Source organism: Odocoileus virginianus, unplaced genomic scaffold (assembly GCF_023699985.2).
Source record: "Odocoileus virginianus isolate 20LAN1187 ecotype Illinois unplaced genomic scaffold, Ovbor_1.2 Unplaced_Contig_5, whole genome shotgun sequence".
NCBI classification, from domain to species: Eukaryota; Metazoa; Chordata; class Mammalia; order Artiodactyla; family Cervidae; genus Odocoileus; species Odocoileus virginianus.
In genome coordinates, this window is record NW_027224322.1 from 2,799,774 (window position 1) to 2,816,138 (window position 16,365).

At 51.3% G+C, this 16,365-nt stretch overlaps 2 protein-coding genes across 6 annotated transcripts in view; one reads left to right on the forward strand and one right to left on the reverse strand.

Moving 5' to 3' along the window:
• Window positions 1–11,681, forward strand: part of SNED1 (sushi, nidogen and EGF like domains 1) — a 77,886-nt gene extending 66,205 nt beyond the window's left edge. For 2 of the 5 annotated variants that reach the window (XM_070463651.1, XM_070463653.1), the window contains 3 exons: window positions 2,342–2,422; window positions 3,840–3,877; window positions 4,389–11,681. In XM_070463651.1, coding sequence (XP_070319752.1) covers window positions 2,342–2,422; window positions 3,840–3,876 — 118 coding nt within the window. In that variant the 3' untranslated portion in view covers window position 3,877; window positions 4,389–11,681. Of the gene's footprint in view, window positions 1–2,341; window positions 2,424–3,839; window positions 3,878–4,388 lie in introns of those variants that run through there. The other 3 variants (XM_020913195.2, XM_070463652.1, XR_011486339.1) reach the window with 2 other exon arrangements.
• MTERF4 (mitochondrial transcription termination factor 4) lies at window positions 9,262–14,896 on the reverse strand. Its single transcript, XM_020913191.2, has 4 exons — window positions 14,791–14,896; window positions 13,151–13,634; window positions 10,762–10,946; window positions 9,262–10,099 (listed from the first exon to the last, which is right to left on the reverse strand). Exons 1-4 carry the CDS (start codon window positions 14,809–14,811, stop codon window positions 9,758–9,760), a joined length of 1,032 nt encoding a protein of 343 aa, XP_020768850.2. The 5' UTR covers window positions 14,812–14,896; the 3' UTR covers window positions 9,262–9,757.
• Between the last annotated feature and the right edge of the window lie 1,469 nt (window positions 14,897–16,365).

Here is a 16,365-nt window from a genome sequence, read left to right on the forward strand (position 1 = left end):
CTTCTTGCACTTCTTTTTCTTGGGGATGGTTTTGGTCACAGCCTCCTGTACAACATTACAAACTTCCATTCACAGTTCTTCAAGGCACTCTATCAGATCTAACCCCTCAAATCTGTTTTCCACTGTATAGTCATAAGGGATTTGATTTAGGTCATACCTGAATGGCTAGTTGTTCTCCCTACTTTCTTAAGTCTGAATTTGCAATAAATATGTGTATGGGCTTATTTCTAGGTTCTCGATTCTGTTCAACTGATCTTTATGTCTGTTTTTGTGCCAATACTACATTGATTTGATCACTGCAGCTTTACAGTATAGGCTGAAGTCTGGGTTATACTTCCACCTTTGTTCATTATTCTCAGGATTGCTTGGCAATTCGTGTTTTGTGGTTCTATATAAATTTCAGGATTATTTGTTCTAGTATTGTGGAAAACATCATAGGTGTTTTGATTGTTTGGGGGAGTATGGCCATTTTAACAATATTAATCCTGCCAATCCAAGAGCATGGGATATCTGTCCAATTCTCTGAATCATCTTTAGTTTCCTCTATCAACGTTTTAGTTTTCAGTATATAGGTATTTCATCTCCCTGGCTAAGTTTATTCCTGGGTTGTTGTTGTTTTAAGTGATTTTGAGCAGGCTTTTTTTTTTAACTTTCTCTTTCTCATATTATGAGTGTAAAGAAACACAACAGACTTCTGTGTATGAATCTCGTGTTCTGCTGCCTTGCTGAGCTCATTTACTAGCTCTAATAGCTTTTGTGTGGAGACTTTACAGCTCCCCGTACAGAGCGTGATCTCATCTACAAACGGGCAATTCCCCTCTCCTCTTCCAATCTGAACACCTCGTGTTTCATTTTCTTGTCTGAGTGCTGTGCCCAGCATTTCCAATACTGCACTGAATAGAAGTGCTGAGAGTGGACCTTCTCTGGCTCCTTTATTGTTTGATTTTTTGCAAGGCAATTCAGACAGACCCCTTGAGGCCTGTTTTAGGGTGGCTTTAGCACAGCCTTACTCTGGGGTTCACCCTGCCCCCCCTTTTAAAGCAAGGCCTTTCTGGGGTTTCTGCTTCTCTGCATCAGCCTGCCGTTAGTCAGGGCCTCCCCACTCTGGTTCTGGGGCTGCCCCGCTGCTCCGTGTCCCCCTCTGCCCGCCTCTGTCCAGCCTGTGCACACACAGCTTCAGCTCCAAGGGGAGCCCTCTCCAGATGTCTGGAGCGCTTCCTCTGCACAGCTCCCTCCTTTCTGGACTCTGACTCACAAACTCCTGCCGCCTCTGCCTCCCCAGTTCCAATCTCTGTTTCACCAACTCAGTGCAACCACTGCTTGGATTCCCCCTCAAACCACCACAGCCCAAACAGCGCCTACAGGTGGAATTCCAGCACAACCACAGAGCCCGTTTGTTCCCCTTCTCTCCAGGTCAGTCCTGCACTGTTTTCTAACATCTGAAAAGACTAACTTCCTATATCTTGTCCAGTTCCCCAGTTGTTCACACGTGGTTAATTCCAGATTCTGTCACGGCCACATGACTGGAAATGGAAGTCGTAGCTAAGGCTTCAGATCCTAAAGGCTCTCCTAGACTGAGCTCATGAGCTGGGGTTTTACCCACTGAACTCCCTGGATCTCTTTCAAACAGCTCCAACATTCCAAAAGCTTTAATGTCTCATTTGTTGTTCTCTATAAACTTGTGACAGAGGCAGGATAAGCAATTCCCGTTTTGTATGAAACTGAGGCTTACGCTCCAGAGGCATCTCAGAGTACACTAGTAATAAGGCAGGGCTGGGGTAAAGTCTCCTGTCCTGTGTACCACCTATATCTGATGCCTGCATCTCCAAGGTTTCTCCATCAACTTCCCAGAAGAGGACAGTCTTATTGTCTCAAAGCTTTAGGGCCAAGCAGCCTGTCTCATGGAGAAGGAAATGGCAATCCACTCCAGTATTCCTGCCTGGGAAATCCCATGGACAGAGGAACCTGGAGGGTTACAGTCCATGGGGTTGCAAAGAGTAGGACAAAACTTAGCAACTATACAACACCGCCTATCTCAAGCAAGATGTGCCTGTGAAACAGCAGTCTTTCTCTCTTACATGACATGCTCAACACTCATCATAATGTACACTTAAAATGGGCATATCTTATTCTATGAAATTTATACCCTGATAATATTGTTTTAAAATTACATAATTTTTATGTTGACATTTTAACACATCTATAGGAGAAAGTCTTATTAGGAAAATAACAGCCTTCCTCAGAGGCCTGCACAGTTACTGTGGGTTGGTGTGGACTAGGTGAAGGAGCTGGGCAACATTCTGCTCAGCCCCTGGCTTCACAAAGCTCTCTGGTGACGCAGGTATAAGAGAGTCTACAAAGTGCACCCGGACACCTGCTTCAAGGAGAGCTGTGAGAGCACCCGCGCCAGAACCCCAGACAGGTGCGTCCCAGGGAGGGGCCGAGCCATGCCCGCGGGTGACTAAGTAATGGGGCCAGCGTGGCCCTGCTGACTGGGGCTGGGGGATGCCACAGGCCATGGCTAAGCCCAGCTGCCAACATGTATAGCCCGGCTATGTGCACAGCAGCCCACAGATGCGCAATGTGGGCATGGGGCATGCTGGTGGGTCACAGGGCGGGTGCCATGGGAGCTTACATGGTGGGCGCCAGGCTTGGGAAGATCACAGGATAGTGCTGGGTGGTGGGTCACAGGGCGGGTGCCGTGGGAGCTTACATGGTGGGTGCTGGAGTTGGGAAGATCACAGGATGGTACTGGGTGGTGGGTCACAGGGCGGGTGCCGTGGGAGCTTACATGGTGGGTGCTGGGGTTGGGAAGATCCGAGAATGGGCGCTGGGTGTGGACTCATAGGGCGGGTGCTGTGGGAGCTTACATGGTGGGTGCTGGGGTTGGGAAGATCACAGGATGGTGCTGGGTGGGGGCTCACAGGGCGGGTGCCGGGGTTGGGAAGATCACAGGATGGTGCTGGGTGGTGGGTCACAGGGTGGATGCCGTGGGAGCTTTCATGGTGGATTCCGGGGTTGGGAAGATCACAGGATGGTGCTGGATGGTGGGTCACAGGGCAGGTGCCATGGGAGCTTACATGGTGGGTGCTGGGGTTGGGAAGATCACAGGATGGGTGCTGGGTGGTGGGTCACAGGGCGGATGCTGTGGGAGCTTACATGGTGGGTGCTGGGGTTGGGAAGATCTGAGGATGGGTGCTGGGTGTGGGCTCATAGGGTGGATGCTAGAGGGAGGTGCTGGGGGAAGTCACAGGGTGGGTGCTGAGGCGTCACTCTGGTTATGGAAGTTCACACAGTATCTGGCACTAGTATTTAGAAGGGTTACTGACAGGCCGAAATATATAAACATGGTAAATCTCTATTTACTTTTTATTCACTCTCACCGAGATCTTTCCCCAAAGGGATCAAGGTAGCCACAGAATTATTATACAATGCGCTGCCTGAGTACAGACGGCAGAGTCCGAACCTCAGTCACATTCCCCATAGACCAACCAGGTGCCACAGGCCCTGGGTCTCGCGTTACCGAGTCTAGGCGAAGCCCCGCTGCTGCCTGACCTGAGTGTATCGCCCACCTCCCAAGCCCCCATCCCCCACACCCCCATTCACTCAGGCCCAGCAGGCACCCGCCTGTCTTCACTCCACAACGTCCACCCCAAGTCAGGTGGGGGCACAGAGTAAGACGCTAACCTGTGTCCTCGTCTCACTGACCAGGCTCCCAAACTGCAACATGTGTGAGCTGAAGACAAGACAGCCTCAGAGCCAAGAGCCAGGGCTGAGGCAGCTGCCAGGTCACAGGGACACATTCTTTTTCATAAACCACATTTCTCCAATTGTTTCAGGAAACAAAGTAACAGTCCTACACTGAAGAAATCCTAAGGTACGTTCCCTGGGCCCGCAAAGCTGCTGCAAAGTCTGAGGAGCGCCCCGCCCAGCGCCAGGTCCTCGGGCAGGCTGCCTTCTCCATGTGCAGCGCTGTGTCAGACTCTCAGACCATCAGGTTTCAGAGCTTCCCAGGGGTTAAAATGAGTGAGGAAAACAGTCCTTAGGGCCTCCCAGCAGACGTAAATTCAGCCCAGACACTGAACGCCTCCGTCTCCAACAGCAGACACATGCCTTCCCCAGTCACCAGCAAGGGCCACAGAGGGCAGCTGGGCTCTCAGAGGCGGCGGCCCACCCGGCTCGGGGAGGCGGGACTGAGGGGCGCACGGGGAGGACGGGCGAGGCGCAGCCTGGAGCCAGAGGCGGCGGAGCTCCAGGAGCGCGCCCAGCCCTACAGGGCCGGCCACGGAGGGGGCCTGAGAGCACAATGGGGGCTCGCGCACAGGGCCCCGGCGCGCAGACAGCCTGAAACAGAAGGGGCCATCTAACACTGTTCTTGCTCATGCCAGCGTGTCCCAGCCCCTTTGGCAATTCAGCCCCCTGGGACTGCCACCTCTCCACACGGAAACTCAGGTCTTCTCAACAGTCTAGAAGATGCTGGGCTGACCCAGACACCCACAGTGCCCAACACAACTTCTTGTCAACATGACGCCACTGGGGATGAAGGAGGCCTTCTGGCTGGGCCAGGGCAGCTCGGCACTTGAGAAGCCTGTCCTCCGGGGGGGGGTGGGGGGTGGGCAGGAGAGGCGGGAGGCAGCCAGGGCAGAGCAGCTGCACACACAGCCGCCTGTTACTCAGAGGCCTTTGTAAGAACACCAGGAGCAGCACAGCCCTGCAGGCCCAGGCCGACACTAAAGCAGATCTTGGAAGTAGGCGGCTGGGCCCGCGGGCGGGGCAGCCACATGTGAGCGGGAACACGTGACCTCAAGCGGGTATCCCACTCCTCCCACCCCCAAATACTCAGAAGATGCACTCCAAGGCTTGCAAGATCACCACCACAGATACAACTTGAGTGTGAAATATTTATACTGCAATAAGTCACCTGAAACATAATATTTTATTAAAACTCATCCAATAAAATCATTTCTATAAAAACAAATCAGAAATCCTCAACTATTAACTTAGCAAATACTAGCTTTTACAATACCTATTCTTAATACCTATTCTGAGGGGCTTCCCTGTAGCTCAGATGGTAAAGAATCTGCTTGCAGTGCAAGTGACCTCAGTTTGATCCCTGGGTCAAGAAGATCTCAGGGAAAAAGGAATGACAATCCACTCCAGTATTCTTGCCTGGAGAACTCCATGGACAGAGGAGCCTGGTGGGCTACAGTCCATGGGGTCACAGAGAGTCGGACACGACTGAGCAACTAACGCTAACTACACTACTGCTGCTATTCTTAAGATGATGGAGAAAACACAAATAAGCAGGCAACATTTACACACAGAGGCTTCTCTGGTGCTCAGTGGTAAAGAATCCATTTGCCAATGCAGGTAACGATCCCAGGGTCAGGAAGATCCCCTGGAGAAGGGAATGGCTACCCACTCCAGGATTCTTGCCTGGAGAATTCCAAGGACACAGAAGCCTGATGGGCTACAGTCCAGGGGGTCGCAGAGTCGGACATGATTTAGACTCAACAACACAACAATTCACACACAACAACTCACCTAAGACCGAAGTGCAAGAACTCATTTCAACTGAGACCAGGGACAGCCCATCTTCAGAGGACAGCCATGGCGTCACCAGTGAAGGGAGCAGCCTGCAGACCTCGGAGCTGAGCTGTGACGCGCCGGCTGTCCCCGACACCAGGGAGCAGCCGGTCCTCCACAAGCCTGCCCCACCCCCCACCCACCACATCAGAGGGGATGCACCCACAGCTCAAGGCGGGGAAGGGTGGGCTCTTTAGCCCAAAGCCGCTGTGTGAAGAGGAATGTGCACAACTGCCTTTCTCCTCATATCTGGTCTGTTTTCTCTTCTAAGGATTCAGGATGTTCCTGTTGTGTTCCATCCACCTCACGAGTTTCTAAAGCCCAAGAAGATGAGGTCTAAAATCAGACTGAAAACAGCATCCTGGCTGGAGTCAGTGGCCTGAGCAGCTTCTCTCCTCTGGCCTCTGGAAGACAGCCAGCCAGGCCAGGCAGGGAGACCTCCAGGACAGACCCTCACCAGATAGAGCCCAGGCTGCTCTAAGCGAGCACTGCACACACGTCCGCCCCGGGGGAGCAAGGCTGCCCACCAGAAACGCTTCTGCAACCTTTGGAAACCAGCTTTCAGATTCCAACGTCAGAAAAGGATTCTCCCCTTAGGAACCAACCAGCAAACTGAGGAGGAACTGCTATCTACACCTTCCAAGGCAAAGACTGTGGGGCTGGGAGAAGGTGCAGAGGTGAGGCACACTGGAAGCCCTTCGGCCGGCTCTCCTCCGCCAGCAGTCTACGCTGACCGTTTGCAGGCAGTGACCCACCATATGGACTAGCTCATTTTGAAAGAGAAGATGATAGCAAACACTAAGGCGGAGTTCAAACACTTTTTAACCTACAACGTTTTTTGTGAAAGCCAGACAGTACTCTTGAGTCTGCGAACCGGATGGTCACTGTGGCAATGACTCAGCCCTGCAGTGGTAGCACAAATGCAGCCAGACATGTGACTGATGAGGGATGGCTGGGTTCCAGTAAACGTTTATTACGAAAGCAGGCAGAGCTGAGTCGGCCCATGCGCCATGCTAAGCTCAGCCCTGGTCTCTGAGGCCATAGGCTGCGGCCTATCCCCAGGATGGCAAGTCCCACCAAGGCACCACAGACCTCAAGGGTTTCAGGGAAACCTCACCGTTTCAACCCCACTTGGAGAGCCAAAGCAGCACGTCCGCCAAGCACCGCGGGGCCCCTCCTACAAGCCAGGCAGTGCGGAGAGGCGCAGCCGGGGAGACCAGACTAGGTGCTGGGAAGGGTCTCCCTGAGGCCACGGCTCAAACAACGCTGCTGGGGGCTACCAGGCAGCAGGCAGCATCTTCCACACCCTCCTTCACACACCGACCACCGCGTCATCCTGCCACCCCTCTCTCCAGCACGCCTCTGACCTGCACTCCTCCTCCCTACAGATGAGGTGAAAACCAAAGCGACAAAGCCCACCCTGCATGGCACTAAGCGCTCCAACAGCCAGCCCAGACTGGAGCTCAAGCCCCAGGCACCTCCCAGTGACCCAGCCCCGAGTCAGCACTACAGCGCAGGAAGGCCACCTTGCTGTCAACCTTTATAAAAGACTTTTTACAGAGTTTATTTTAGGCTTTTTACTTATATTAAAGTTCTGTGTGCATGTGTCTGTGTATTATGCATTCTGTCATTTTCAGCAAGGCATTCTCTACTGTGCTCCCGGAGGTACCCCGTCTCCAAGGCCCACCTGGAGAAGACGGCAGAGAGCAGCCCAGGGCCCCGCACTGGGAGGACCGAGAGGAAACCACACGCGTGCACGCGCACTGCTGACCTGTGCCATGTGCCGGGCCCTGCCCCTGCACCCACGTGAGCTCTGGCGCCACATGTCGACGGCAAGACCACCGGAAAGTGGACGGGACGCCCCACTGCCACATAACAACCTCAAGCCCCTCAGCCACAGGCAAATGTAACATGCTCCTGTTTTGACCTTAGAAGCCTTTGTTCCTACAAGAAACAGTCTACTGAATCCTGAGCGTGGTGCTGTTTTCTTATGATTAACCCATTTTGGTGTTTTATAAATTATATATCTAGTAGAAGACTTCCTGATTTATCCTTGAAACATTACAAATGAGCCACTGCTTTTTCCCACACGGCTCCTTCGTCAAACTCTAATGTCATCCTTGGAAATCCTCAGAGTCCACCCAAAGAAATGAGTAAAATGGAATCAGAAAACTGTCAGGGGCATACACAGTTCTGTGTGGACATAAAACGAACAATCCTGGGCTGCCAAAGCAGTCTTGTGCTATTCAAAATTTGGATCAACTAACCACACAATTGAGCTTAAATTTAAGATTCAGTTAGCCCCAACTGGGGAGCACAAGAGCAACATCCCAGGTTCCAGGGACAGTGCCAGCCACCAAAAGGCCATACAACACAAGAGCACAGGAAACCTCCTTCCCATGGCCAAAGAAGACAGTAAAGATGAAACCTCCCTTTTCCCGCTGCACTAGGGCTGACACAGTGCAAACAGGGAAAGCTATGCAGCACCTCGCTGCCCCCCACCAGCACCCCAATAGACAAGGGTCCACCCAGTGTCAGCCAACCTCCGCAACTCTGCTGAGTCGGAACTACTGCCACTGGCAAACTACTGCCGCTGATGCTGGACTCCCTTGTGGAGGGACTCACTGAGCTACTGGCCTTTTGCAGAAAGTGTCTCTCCTTGCAGTCATGCTCTGGCATGAGCCTGGAGAAAGCACAAGCATCTGCACCAGGTGCTGAATCCCCAAAGTAAAATGCGGCTCCAATCTCCCAACGACATCCCAGCACAGGGTGGAAAAGAACTATCATAAAAAATCTTTTAAATAAAAGAGAAACAACACAAGTAGCCCATTTAGAATCTTAAGTTCTCACTCATCAACACAGTCGTGTTTGCTAGAGGTGGCCTTGGAGCAGCATCTGCGCCTTAGCACCACTGTAGGCCTGTCCTGAGGCCGCACGCACACCCTCGGGCCTAACGACACAACTGACCCCCGATGGTGCCGGGGACTCCCAGGAGTTAGGAGCACCCCAGTGAGGACAGCCACCTGACAGGACTTACAGCATCTCTGCGAGAAGAATGAGGCCAAGTTACCGCGCATCTCAGGTTTTGGGCACATCGCCAAAAATGTCTTTTGCAGCATCAATCCTGTGCCAGCCAGCCCGTCCCCGGGGATAGGCCCCCAGAACATGTAGTGACCCCCTATTCCCCGCCCCCTGAGCTCATGCCACCAGGGCTGGGACTCTACCTCAGAGATGAGCCCTGGTGCACACCCAAGCCTATTCCCCAACCCCAGCTCTTCAAAGTTGCTCCTCAGAATCTCTGGCCTCCCCAAGGGGCCACCTCTGGTGCCATGGAGCTCCCTGCAATGATGCCAAGCCCAGACCCTGGCCCAGCTCCAGACCCCAACACCCCATGACCCTGGCAAGCGCGCATTCTCCTCTGGCCTCAGAAGCCCCATCTGGACCATGTTCTGGTACGCTCCAGGTCAGCACTCCACAGCTGCCAGAGACGTTAGGACTGGATGCGGCCCTTGGAATGAGCTGGCACAAAAGCAGGTTCCCCCACAGGTCAGAGACGGGCCTGTTATTCAGAAATGCAAAAAGCGCCCCTTCACAGTGCTGGCATCAAGAAGCTGTGCAGAACAAACCATATGTCACCAGTCAACTTTCTTTTACTCTGCTGTACGCTGAACGCAATTACAAAGCAATATTTTTTATTTAAAAACATGAGTATTTTTGTGGAAAATCTGCTACTTGTTGTCATTAAAATAAACTGTTGTGATGTACTAAAGCTTCACTGTCTTCTCCTAACTCTTTGTCACTAGAAGGATGTAAAATGACTCTAGAACCAGAAGAAACATCCCCACACTGTCACAGAATTATCACCAACACAGATGACCAAGAAACAGTAAAACCAGACTCTGATGCACTGAGCCCCCTGACTTCAGGAGGTCCCAGTCTGTGATTCAGGATGGCGCAGGGCCCTCCACAACGAACCTGACTGATCAAGCCAAAGCATCTGCCGCTTAGTTTGGCCTGTCTACCTCTCAGGTGATTTCTAAACATTTTTCATCAAAAGACCAGTTTAAGAATAAAAAATAACCTGAGAAGAATGAAGTGAAGTTCCCAAAAGCTTTGAGGAAATTAAGATACCCCTCCACCTCTCTGGGCTCTGTTCACTCCAGTCCGTCCGTCACAGCTCCTGCTCCTCCTCCCTGCCCTCCTCCTCCTCCTCCTCCTCGTCAGCCATGCAGCCCTCAGACTCCTCTTCCTCCCGGGCCAAGAGCTTCTTAAAAACCTCAAACTCCTCAGCAGAAGACACCGCTGTTCTGGCCAGAAACTCAGCTTCCGAAACTCGGAGGATGTCCTTAAGTAAAGGGTTGGGGACCTGTGTCTGCCCCTTCTTGTCAGGGGTCTGGTACCGGCCCAGTCGCTCCAAGAACACGTGCCTCTGCTTGGTCTTGGTCATGGAGTACTGCAAGAAATCCGTCTTCACAATGTCCACATGTTTAATCCCCATCCTGAAATAGGCATACTGGAGACACAGACATGGTTAGGAAGGCAGCTGCAAAAAGCCTGGTAGGTTTCTAAAGCACAGCCAACTGCGACTGTCCAAAAGCACTTGGAGAAACCTGACTAGTCAGCAACAGCAGAGCAGTATGGTCCCCAACATCTGCATGATGGCCGACAGCTTTCAAAGCATTTTCAAATTTATATCGAGAAAAATGCAGCAAAAAATAAAGGGCAGGAAGGAGAAATTAAGTCCTACTTTTCTTCATGGGGTAAGAAAAACTGGGAGCATGAAAAAAATAGGCAAACAATTCAGAAAACATCTAGGATCTGACCTAAGTCATCAAATTGTTACCGAAAACTTTAGAACAATCTTCATACTTACATTTCTAAGATCAACATGCAAAACAGATTCAAAAGATAGGAAGGTTTTAGCTAATTTTAAATTAGGTATTTCAAGCAGAGGTCTCATATGAAGTCTAAGAACGGGCCTGAGTTCCATTATTAATGGCAGAAAAGTTGCAAAAGATCTTTTACCTGTAGCAAAGAAGACTCAAAACCGAATTCTCTGGCTGGTGTGAACCAAGAGGGTCTAATCCTGACCTTGTCTGCTTGCCCAGGTGAGTCAGCTGACCCTGACTACACTGGAAACCCGCTGCTACCCATCACGCCACCAGTCATTCTTACCTGAAATTTGTATTCCAGCTCACCAGGGTCCTCCCGAAGAACATGCGGGCACCTGTGCAAAATCTCGGTGACTTGCTTCACAGTGAAAAGGCACTTCTCCTTCAGGACCCTGACGATGACGTCAACGTCCCGCTGACGCATGGTGAAAAGGTCAGGGCAACAGTAAAGTGCCCGCTTTAACTTCCCTGCAGACCATTAAAAAGGGCAGGTACATCATTGTAGGATATTCCAGAAACCCAAGGGGCCAACCACACCTAAATCGAGCCAGAATTTAAAAACAAACAAGGATCCTCTCCTCTACAGAAGGAGTGCGGCTTCAGATGTCTTCCCAGGAGCACTGTGGAAACACAAGGGGCCAGAATGGCTCAGCTCCCCAGTGACTCCCGTTCACTTCTCAGACTCCCCAGTCTCCCCTCGCTGAGGCCGCTTTCAGGCTTCCCAGCTGAAAGGCATCTGCTTCATATGCTAGGTCCCCTCTTGCCCCCCTCACCTAGAAAAGACTTTCACAGGGATTTACTGGAAAAATCAGACAGGAGGATGGGACAGCAGCTTCCTGCATGTTGGGGCTTAGTATTCATGTTTCCTCCTGTAATAAAATAGTCCTTGAAACATTCACAACCAACATCTTAAGACCTAGGAGCTGGAACACAATGAAAAGTGGTTCCACAATAATAACGTAATAACGGTAAGAATCCTGATGCACAAGACTGATCTCCAGGTTAGCAGAGTGACTGCAGGTTTTATCCACACTAAGGCACTTCTGAGGGACAGAGGCTCTATTAGTAACTGCATTAGGAAAATCGGCATAAACTGAGACTATCCCAGGCAAACTGGGGCATGTGGCCTTCCTATAGATAACTGAGTAAAACTCAGTACCTAGAAACTGGAAACCACTTAAATAAACTGTTAAATTTCCCTAACAGTTGACTCAGTGTCTTGATAAAACATACTCAGGAATGAATTTCAGGAGTTTAGTGTTTATCTTTGCAGCTTAAGGTCACGCTGAGCTTGCTAATTTATAATGAAGACACATAAGGTGTTAGGGTTTCCCAGGCAGTGCTAGTGGTAAAGAACCCACCTGCCAAAGCAGGAGACATAAGAGATGTGGGTTCAATCCCTGGGTTGGGAAGATCCCTTGGAGAAGGAAATGGCAACCCACTCCAGTATTCTTGCTTGGAAAATCCCATGGACAGAGGAGCCTGGTGGGCTACAGTCCCTGGGGCTGCAAACAGTCAAACACGACTGAAGCAACTGAGCACAAGAAAGGTGTTAGGTTGAGCCTTTCAGATTATACTGCAAGAGGTCATCTGTTAAGAGAAACACACACCATTACCTTTTGCTCATCTTCTAGAGAAGAGAAGGAGGCCTGTAGAGATCCTCTGAAATTTGGATTCCCAACCTTTTCTCCCCTTTCCCCATCCCCAACAATATTCTACCAACAAGAGACAAGAATGAACAAAACAGTGGAATTCCTCTGGTGAAAGTGGGTAGGGATCCTTGGAGATCCTCATGATGCCCCACCCTCCTCCTCCAAAAAAGCCCATTAAGAGACCCAAATGGACTTCCCCGGTGGTGCAGTGGAGTAAGAATCTGCCTGCCAAAGCAGGGGACACAAGTTCGAATTCGGGAAGATTCCACATGCCTCAAAGCAACTAAGCCTATGCACCACAACTACTGAGGCTGCGCGCTGCAATTACTGAAGCCTGTGCACCTAGAGCAGAGCCCGTGCTCTCAAACAAGAGAAGTCACTGCAATGAAAAGCCTGCACACTGCAACCATAGAGCGGTCCACGCAGCAATGAAAACCCAGGGCAGTCAAAAATAAAATTAATTAATTAATTTAAAAGAGAGAGAGATCCAGTGAGCTTTCAGGATTTGGGAAGTGTGAATCCTGTGGGGTGGGGATGATGGCTAGGGAACGGCCACTCCACCTGTCCCAGAAATCTGGAAAGATTTCACGTTTCACATTAAATGAAGACACCTGACTGGACTCCAAGCCTTTACGGGGAACTCTAAGTCTCTGGCGTCACATCAGAGAGACAGACGCAAAGCACTGAGCCCACCCCGAGTCAATTAAATAGCAAAGGGCACATACATACACATGAGCCAACGCCCAAAGCCCGTGCCCACCACCGCCACTCTAGATGCCAGAGCCCCCACAGTGAACACACCAGACAAGAGTCCGGGTGGGCCACTCAGCTCCCCCTCCCTCCTGCAAGGCCCTCTGCAGAGGTCACTCTGTCTCCTCACCTCTAAGCCAAATCACACATTCCTCTCAAGGACCTCCCCCCAACCCCCCGCCAGAAGCCTCCTGAATCCAGCTCACCAGGCTATTCGGTCTCCAGCTCTGACTCCTCAGTACTACATATAAAATCCCCACCAGCTCATACCTTCTCCAAGGCCCAGCTTTCGCAGGTAACTGGAGCGCTTCTTCATTTGCATCACAGGCAGTTTCAATAACTGAGGACTTTTCTTCAAGGCCACATACACAGGCTCTGGATTCAGACCCAAAAGTACTAATTCTGAAATGATGTCCAGCATCTGTTGAGGGTGGGTACCTGGCTGTATGCTGAGCAGTTCATTAACATGGACATCACTGAAACCCATGTCGAGGAGGGAACTGACAACGTTCTCTTGCGACACAGGAGTTCTCTGCTTCTCAAGGAGGCACTGAGTCAGCCCTGTTCTGTGCTCCGCTTTCCGCGCACATTTTGGGGGGTCAACAAAGGATGACTCTTCAAGGCCCCCTCCACTGGAGACTGTCATTAGTTTACGCAACAAAAAAGCAGTCGTCCTTTTCTGTTCTCCAAGCTGCCGAGTCGGCCTAGTGAGGAGGGCCCAGGTAAGGGGGCTCAGGCGATGCCAATCAAAGACCTGTAACACACAAAGGGAATGAATTCCTCGTCACACCAATGCAATGAACACCACAGGATTTCTGAGTCAGGGTATTTAGCTCCTTGGTCCCACACAAACATAAGTTTTTATAAGCAATCTGCAAAGTCATAACTGGACTTTAAAAGCCTACAGAGAAGTTCATGTACAGAGAACAGAGTTTGCAGAAGCACAGATTTGCTTTTGCAGTTATAACTGGGGACAGGGACAAGGAGGGATTCGGAGAACAATTTCAAGGCCACCAGGTAAAGCATACCTTGAGGGGTGGGGGGGTCCTCTACCTGTTCATTGTTGGGGGGGCTACAAATTTAGCTGAGAGATTAAGAAGAAAAAAGTTTATTTATATGTGTATGTTGATTCAGGAAAGAGGTAGCTCCCTAAATGACTAGAGTTGGTGGCAAATGGGGGAGGAAGGTTTCTAGAGGAAGAACAAACGTGAGGGCTCTTCAGGGAACAAGTGGGAGCCCAGAAAGTTTGTGACAATGTTTATGTTGATACAAGGGGTCACCCCTCTTTTTTTTCCTTCAAGGCAGTATAACTCCCCAGGAGAAGGGCTCTATGGCACCCTCACTCCTGGAAGGTTCTGCTTTTAATGAGATAAGGGCCGCTCCAAGCTGGCTTCTTTGAGTCTCTGCTGAATCTCAAAATCATTTCTGTGCCAACTCTGGGGTCCGAGTCGGTACCCACATCCGAAAACTCTGTATCTCGTACCCGTTTCCAGGTTCACCTAACTGCATTCATTCCACAAACGGAATGCCGTTAGCCTGTCAGCACACTACACAGCGTTCCCGTTTACCTCAGAACTCTTCAGGGGTCTGGCCCGCGCGCCACCAACAAAGCCCAATCCCCAGGTCCTCAACGCCCCTCAAGACGCGTCCCAAAGCCTCCCCAGCGCCCTCGGCCGCCGCGCCCTCGCCCTCAGCCAAGCCCGCCCGCTCGGAGCGCCCGTCTCCCCTGTCGCCCCGTCAGTGGTCCAGCCGCGGGTTCGGGCCAGCGCCGGCGGCAGGGCGGGGTGCGGACAATGGGCTAAAACCGCACCAACGCGGCGGAGAGCGCCGAAGGTCGGGAAGCCACACCAGGTCGGCACGCGCACACCCCCGCGACCCGCCAGGAGCCCCGGAACGCGGCGGCAGCTCACCTGCCGACCCAGCGCCGACATAGCGCGGAAGCTGCGACGGCACCGCTGACGCCGGAAGCAGCGCTCTCCGAACCCGCTGCTACAGCCCTCCCGCGTCCGTCGCTTCCGCCCTCCCCCTCGCAAACGCAAGCGCGAGGGAGGCAGTTCCTCCCGACCCTTCTCCACCTGTGTCCGGCCGTGGGCGGTTGGCCAGAGTCTTGCGCCCCTCGCCCCACGCCTGCACCGTGGGCTCCCAGACCACGGCTTCCCTGCTTCGTGCCCACTCTGCCCGGATTCCCGCTTTCCGGAGCTCCTGGCTGGCACAACAAATGAACAGCCCATTCCCCACACGCTCGCTTCCCATAAGAGAAAACTGTAACCTCGGCTCAAACCGGCCGCCCCCCTGGTAGAGAGAAAGTAGGTTAAGGCAGAGACTGGGCGGTCTGAGTAAAATGGAATCGTCCCAGGTGAAGTTATGTAAGATTTTATGTGGAACCTGTATCCAGTAACAATACTAGTGTCAAGTTGCAGTGAGAATGGAGTGATCACCAGGTTCCAGATGGGGCCTGGCGGCCGCGGAGCACCTACTCTCAGCCCCTCTCCGCACTTCTGAGAAGTTAGAACTGTGCCAGACCCAGGGACGCCCCGGCCTTTCCAGAGCAGCACCTGCCAGGAGCAGCCTGTGGTCTCGGGAGCTCCCCTTCCAGCTAAGCGACCGTCTCAGACTGCAGCCCGTCCTTTGTTGACAAGCGCCTTGACTCCTTGCCAGCTCCAATTATAATTCTTGATAAACACACACATATGCTAGAGGTGTTTAAACCATCCAAAGGAACTCCAGAAGTCTTTACAGTTTTTCTTTTAAAAAGGTCCTCCCAACTTAGAGGTATGATTTCCTTCTGGGATGAAATCTAGTAATGCTTCAGCCTAATTTGCATTCATTCTTAAATTTTGGATATAGACCTGTAATTGTTCAGGTATAGAAACTGGGCATCTTTCAAAAGGGGATAGTGGTGAAAAAGAACAAAAAAGTGTACTTTCTCAGCTGCCTAAACTCCATCAATTTTAAATCCAAACCTTAATTTGTAAGCACTTCTTGTTTTATCTACTTGTTTCTGAACTGAGGAAAAGGACTTAATATTTGCATGGATACAGTTTATAAAGTACCTTCTCTGGGCCAGGCACCAGACTGGGTGCTAAAAATGTATCTTTTTACAAAAAGATGATATCAAAAAAGAGGAAGGTTGTAAACCATGTAGAACTCAAGAAATGGTTCTGTTTCTGTTGATTTGCTTTTTTACCCTGATTTTCTCCTTGAAATATGCAGCTGTCAGAGCTGCAGAACAGATCACGGTAGTGCTTTTACACCCAAAGCCTAAGAACCTCCTTGTGTGCCTCCCCGGAAGGAGTCACAGAGCCTAACAGGTGTCCAGGTCTAGAAACAGTGGTGGGGGGCGTGCCCGGATCACTCCAGAATGTCAGTGGCAACTTCAGTGCTCTGAGACAGCCTTGCTCTTTGGAATCTTACCTGTGATGTGGGGAGGAAAATTTTTCAGCATCTGCCTCAAAACTTTTCTGCCTGGATTCCTTCTGCAGAGA

What these genes read in the sequence shown, in the direction of transcription:
- MTERF4 (XM_020913191.2), bottom strand. Translation starts at nt 14,811, where the DNA reads ATGTCGGCGCTGGGTCGGCAG. An exon ending in AAAGCTGGGCCTTGGAGAAG is followed by an intron (nt 10,947 to 13,150) that starts GTATGAGCTGGT and finishes AATGGTCTGCAG; the next exon opens with GGAAGTTAAAGCGGGCACTT. An exon ending in AGCTGGAATACAAATTTCAG is followed by an intron (nt 10,100 to 10,761) that starts GTAAGAATGACT and finishes CTGTGTCTCCAG; the next exon opens with TATGCCTATTTCAGGATGGG.